Genomic DNA, 6,681 nt, shown 5'->3' with positions numbered 1-6,681 from the left:
TAACTGAATAAATAATATGTTACTTAAATTGTGAAGTACACACTGATCCTCAAAATAATGTTTTTTAATGTTAAGATTTCCATCCATTCCTTCAGGTTATGCTCACAACCTGCACAGAATGGCCCATTGTTTTGGCAGGTGTGTGAAACTACAGGTGTAAAAGTATAACAGTCCAAAAGGTGGTACCTAAGATTGCATTCACATCCCCTCTCCATTGACTGCTCCAGCACCACACACACCAACCTGTAGTAGGCAAGACAGGATGCACTAGCATCACCAGATCACTGATCGCCTCATTTATTTGTGCCTGCGGTGGCGTTGCTCTTGTCCACAGCCACCATACCAACGAGAGGAAATCCTGGAGCATGAGCTAGACTTAGTTCCAGGAGTAACACTCTCCATGCTCTGACATTAGACAGTAAAAGGGATACAGAGTTTCAGCTGTACACATCAGTGCAGTGGGTCACTAAACGATTAAATGCAATAGGGAATAAGAAAAAGCCAAGTTGTACACCAATCATCCGTTTACATTTTAATTTGTGAGGACTGTTTTACTTCTTTGAGACGCATCTGAGATATTCTAAATATCACATTTGGAAGGACAATGCGGACATTCAGCAGTTCACCAAACTGGCTCCTGAAAACATCATAGCTGCTTCATCCTGCATCCAGCAACATCTGGAATTGGAGTTGGGGCGACCTGGGGTCCCTTCAAAGCACAGGACAGAGCAGTAGAGTTTTCTGGGTCTTAAATCTTACCTGCGTTCTGATTACAAACAACCTTACTCGCCCGGCCGCTCTCCTTCAGCTGTGTCTTGGAAAGAGTTCGCCATCTGAATTTGTCCATGATTCAGTACAGCAGCTGAGGTTATGACACTATCAAATTAAATACTTTTAAGGGCCAATTTATTTTGAAGATGTCACAAATTCAGCCAGATGGCTGCCTTTAAAGTCTTGGAGCCCAAGGACAAAAAAAACCCCTACTTTTTTTATGTCCACTGCCTTCCTGTTGGAAGTAAAAATGACTTCACATTGCCCTCTGGTGGGCTTCTGAGGACTCGACCGCTTTGCAAAGACCTCTGGCCTAGACACATTACCCAATCTAAAAGCAAATGAACATATTAAACAAGCTGTCTTTGGTTTAACTTTAATATTTAGACACGAATCGTTACAAAAATCCATGTTTGGGGAGGATCTGACAGTGCTCTGGTTCCTGTCTAACAATAGGAAACGAGGCTCAGCTGCTGCTGGCTGCTTTCCACAGGATGTGGCCTGGCTGGGCAGCAGCCAAACCTGCTCGCCAACTTCAGAGCCACACAGTTAATGTTATGAAAGCTGTAGCCACACAGAACTGCTTTGTTCACTACCATATCCTAGTAGTAGACTGATTACCATGAGTTAAAAGCCTGTAGTTTTTAAGTCTGATTTGATTGGTCAAGGGTTTTTTCATCGTGCTTTATATATTTAGATATAACTCACTTTGCTCGACAAGATTTACATTTCACAGTTGCTTTAACTTTAATCAGTGAAGTACAGCCCACATTACCTCTTCCGCTCTCTGGATCGTGAGATACTGCAGAGGAGAGCATCTTTGAATGTACTCAAATATATGCGCAGGTTTTTAATTTGGTGATGGCGTGGAGAAAAAGAAAGAAAGCAAAGAAAAACATAACAAAGACAAGAGGAAAGCCATTATTTATAAACACACTGTTGGGAGTCTAATTATACTTACCTTGAGGGAAATTAAGATATCTGTTGCATCTGTACACCATCTGTTTTACTTTATCAAAAAAACAGTTTTTACTAATTCACCACATGCGGAGAAATTCATCAGTAAAACATAGACCTTAAAAGGCCGCAAAACTCAAAACCTGGATTAAATTGCTCCGTCACACTACATCAGACATTTTAGATCATTTTAGAGACATCACTGGATGTGCAAAGATTTAATGGTTAGGTAGTAACTCATATCAGGGCCTGAACAACACGCTCCTCAGCTCACATGTATGCACATGTGCGCACACTGGTCTGGATTCACTGAACTTGCGTGACCCACATACAGGACAGTACGTTTACCATTTATCGCTTCCAGACAAGACAGCAAACAACGGCCACATTGTGATGTGGTGGAAGACTGCCCTGTATGTCGACATTAAAGCCATGCAGTCATTCTCCCTGAAGAAAAACACGATGTAAAAATAAGAAAAGAAACCCTCTGGAGCTTTGCAGATGGTAATATTTTATGTTGACGGGTCGGGGAGAGAGAGAGAGAGGATGAGTCACGGCGACCCAGAGAAGTGACAACAAAAGTACAGATGTGTGGGGAACACTGGCTTACACACAGTTGTGGTATTTCCTCTGATTTTAATCGTCTACTTGGAAAGTGACATCTTGAATTATCTTTGTTTCTTTTCCTGGGAAAACTTGATTTTACTATCGCTTTTTTTCCATTTCCATCCAGCTACATTGAGTGAAATAAGTATGGCTAGACAAACTGATCATTTGGTAATTAGGGTCACGAGGAAACAATAATTTGTACATTAACTGAAACACACTTGAGGTCATATGTGGCGTATAAATGAAGACAATGATGGAAGAGTTTTTGCAGGTTAAATATTTATCATTATACTATAAAGACAACATTACAAAATGAATTGTATTGTATAAGAACATTTTAAAGGAATTGCAGAGTGTTTAACAAGATGCTTACTGAACAAAAAATGCTCCCACATAATTCAGAGAAGGCCAACTTTCAAGTCGTCTTTCATCAGATTACAGTCACCAGAGGTTTGCACGGTAATCGTCATGTAAAAAGCACCCCCCGTGAAATTACCTTGGAGCATTCATCGACAGCAGAAACCTTTAGTGATTAATAGCGTTAAATTGCTGGTACAATCAGAGACAACTGAACCTGCAAGAGAATTCAAGAGCTTTCACTGTCACATCTCCTGTACATTACGTGATAACTCAAAAACACAAACTCCTCACTGAACCCTCTTTGTGTTTCACTTCATCTGGCTAAAGAAGCCAATGGTTTAATCTGTAGCCGTCACCAAGAAACGCTGAGAAGTGAGTTCAAGATCAGAGAATGATAGTGAGATAGCTTTTCCTGGAGTACTTGGATGGGTACACACATTATATGATTTAACAGATGCCAGAGAACAACTATAGAACTACATGTAGATGATGCAGTGTATTCATTTGAGTCTGATTTCAAAAAGAACATTTCATCAGTATATGTATATGTCATTAATATATGCTAGTTACAGTGTTGACACATGTTGAGACCCGTCAAGACTGATGGCTAATACATGACTGGATAACCTCCTTATTTCATTTTCTCCAGGAACGAACGCACCTCTTGTGGATCATAGCCCCAAGGCCCCTCTATTCCCTAGGAAACACAGAGTGTCGACTGTTAATGACACATTACAAACACACTTTAAATAAAGCCAACATGCTTTCATTACAATCAGACAAGAACATACCAACAAAAGAAATGAGAACTATGTCTTTGTTATCCAATTCTACATTTCTTGCAGTGCAGATATCAACCTGGCTCCGTGCCAAGAAATGAGTGTTGTTTCTTTCACTGCTCCTTCTCACGCAATCGCGCGACAACAGATAGGGTAGGGACCTTTACACCCACTCTGCTGGTATTACTTCTAATCACGCGATTGCGTGAGAGGAGCAATAGAGATCACATAACATAAAATATAATACCATATCAAATATTCTCACCTTGTAGACAACTTTCCCAGCCTGCAGCACATAGAGCCTCTCAGGCATAGCACCGTACTTTATGGCTGCACCATCATTCATTTCATCCACAACCACTGGGCACAGGGGCTCCTTCTGAACCAAGATCTGTGCTGCAGACAGCCTGTCCTCCAGGCTCTGGTGCTTGCTGATATCGATGTTGCTGGCAAAGGCCCAACCATCTGATACAGAGACAAAGAATACAGCAGGACATAGAAGGAGCATTTAATAAGTCCTACATAGTAGTGGTTACATAAGCACATTACAGGGTCATGGGTAAATATAGCGCAGACTATGGTACAGCCTGATCTGTTGGCGCTACTTCTCAGGGACCTAAAAGGCTTTTCTATAGTGACTTTATATATATCTATATCTATATCTATCTCTCTCTCTCTCTCTCTAGATCTCTTAGATCTATATCTATACATATTTTTTTTAAACCCAACATTAGACTGTTAGACTTGATAAAATATAGTAACATAAGACAAACCAAGACTTACAGAACGATTCTATTATTTAACCTCTCAAGTGATGTATTCATGCAAGAATAGACATTTAAAACTATTTAACTGCAGGGGTTTTCGTTCAGGATGCAAAGTGGGGAAATTATTGAGAAGTCAGAATCGGAGTAGAAATCTCAAATACTGTACTGATCCTCGAGGGAGAAACATGGTGAACTCAGCAGCCACAAAATAAAAAAACACACATCAATCTTCAAAACTTTTCAAGTATTTCAGGAATGCTCATGAACAACTTTTGCTTTCTTTCTTTCTTTCCTGCTTGCTTACCCTTCCAATTCCAGATTCTGGATGTACAGTTCCCCCTTCACCAATAAATGTTATGGTTTTAATGACTTCAACCTGGCAACTTTCACTCACCTGTTGAATGTGCTTCCGCGATGTAGACCACAAGAAAGTCAGCTACATCGCTGAAGTCCCTGACGAGTCGCTTGAACTCCTCAAGTTTGAAGATAAACGGGGGTCAGGTGCAACTTCCAAAACTCAGCACCAGCGGCCTGTTGCCTGCCGAGGAAAACAAAACAAAACAGCTCAATATCCAAGAGCAGAGAGAGAAAAATGCCAGAAAAGCTTGAACCTCAAAACTCACCGTTTAAATACTTGCAGATGTTCTTTGTCTCCCCCTTCATGGTGACCACAGGCGAGTCTGGCGCTTTGCCTCCCACAAAAGCCTCTTGTCCTAGAGACATCCACAAGTGATGGGAGGCGGTTTTGATGAACTCTTTCGAGCCAAATGTTGGACCCCAATCCTCAAACTTAAAGTTGGGATTCTGGGTCATGGTGGAACTTTCACCCAGTTTGAGAACTATCTTCTTGGCGAGGCTTGGACAAATTAAGCGAAGGATCTGGATTGTGAGACTGATTCCTACCATGAAGCAAAATATGCCTGCTAGCGAACAGTAGGCCATCAGTTTTTGCAAAAACATGCTTGCCCCTTGGCGGTGGAGTCCAGCTTTCACGCCGTCTCTCCCCAAACTGTCATCTGAGTGTTTTACTTGTCGCTTAACGCCCACCCGGCTCGAATTTGATACCAGTTGCGTTCATGGCCTCTTTTAGAGCTCGTATTTGCTACAACTCAAATGGCAAACGCTGTGTTGGAGCACTGAAGTTGCCGTGCAAAGTCGGGCTCGGTTCGACTTTGGTTTTGCACAGAATGCACACAATGTAGAGACACGGAACCACATCAATGTAAGAAAAAAAATGCCATTTCGTGTTCATTACCTTGGCTAGGAAGTTGCTTAGCCCACGTCTGACCAGAGCACCCTGAACGTTGCTGTGTGGTTTGGTAAAATAACCGTTAAATGTTTTCGAGAAAAACTTTGGAAGAAAAGTCTAAAAATATTTTTTGTGTACCGGTTAAACTGCCTCTCCAGAGACTGTAAAATATTTTCCCGAGTTTAAAACAGCATTTTAATCCATTATTTCTAAAGACTCTGAGTCTGGGTAGCACTAGCAAGAGTGGTCTAACTAACATAGCATCAGTATTTTTTATTTTAGTTTATATATATTTTTTTTTATTAATTTTTATTTTTCATCTCACAACAGACTGTTTTCTAGCCAGACGACTGGACATCTCTACCACTAATAATATTCCGAGTCTACAAGAGATTTGCAGCCTACCTGAAAGAGGCAGAGGAACTGCAAAGCAAACCGACTATGAACATTTAGCTATCTTAGCTATTAGTTTTTACCAACCCTAAGCTAGCCCAATGTGACGGAGTTAGCAGACATTTGTAGCATGCGCTGCCGTAGTTAGGGCTAGCTATAGCTAATTTGTTAGCAAACTGCTAAGATACTTACCATTAATTTAACCCCAAATGGAGACGTGGAGCATCACTGGCTTCCCTCTTCAGTGTTGTTTGTCGCCTCATATGTAAGTAACTTCAATTAAGTGTAATTTAAGCTCTGCATTTTGGTCTACAACCACCTGAAATATGTGTAAGGACTTGCTATATCTAACGTTAGGTCAAATGTTTCTTCACCTCAGAATGAATGGCAACCTTTCTGCTATTTTGCCTGGCTGCTGCTGCTATCTACACATCCACACTCTTATATTTTGTTGGACCGCCTTTGGCCTTGATTATGGCAGACATCCGCTGTGGCATCGTTTTGATAGGCTTATGCAATGTCACAACATTTATTTCAGTCAAGAGTTGCATACATTTTTCGCCAAGATCTTGTATTGATGGTGGGAGTTGGGGGTTGCTGCTTAAAGTTCGCTCCAGCACATCCCAAAGATTTTCAATGGGTTTAATGTCTAGACACTGTGGTGGTGATCCATGTGTGAAAATGATGTCTCATGTTCCCTGAAACAATCTTTCACAGTTTGAGCCGGATGAATCATGGCATTGCCTTCCTAGAAATATGCCTGTGCCGTCAGGGAGAGAAAAAAAAAAAAATAACA

At 41.1% G+C, this 6,681-nt stretch overlaps 2 protein-coding genes across 6 annotated transcripts in view; one reads left to right on the top strand and one right to left on the bottom strand.

Moving 5' to 3' along the window:
- Nucleotides 1-2,222: 2,222 nt before the first annotated feature.
- On the bottom strand, nt 2,223-5,284 carry dio1 (iodothyronine deiodinase 1). Its single transcript, XM_030433095.1, has 4 exons — nt 4,867-5,284; nt 4,638-4,781; nt 3,742-3,941; nt 2,223-3,394 (listed from the first exon to the last, which is right to left on the bottom strand). Exons 1-4 carry the CDS (start codon nt 5,201-5,203, stop codon nt 3,329-3,331), a joined length of 747 nt encoding a protein of 248 aa, XP_030288955.1. The 5' UTR covers nt 5,204-5,284; the 3' UTR covers nt 2,223-3,328.
- Nucleotides 5,285-5,570: 286 nt separating this feature from the next.
- Nucleotides 5,571-6,681, top strand: part of glis1b (GLIS family zinc finger 1b) — an 85,248-nt gene continuing 84,137 nt past the window's right edge. For all 5 annotated transcript variants that reach the window (XM_030433091.1, XM_030433092.1, XM_030433088.1 and 2 more), the window contains exon 1: nt 5,571-6,150. The gene's annotated coding sequence lies outside the window, so the exon portion shown is untranslated. The remainder of the gene's footprint in view (nt 6,151-6,681) is intronic.

Source organism: Sparus aurata, chromosome 11 (genome assembly GCF_900880675.1).
Source record: "Sparus aurata chromosome 11, fSpaAur1.1, whole genome shotgun sequence".
Classification (NCBI taxonomy): domain Eukaryota; kingdom Metazoa; phylum Chordata; class Actinopteri; order Spariformes; family Sparidae; genus Sparus; species Sparus aurata.
The sequence above is the reverse complement of the archived record's forward strand: the minus strand, read 5'-3'. Positions and strand labels throughout refer to the sequence as shown.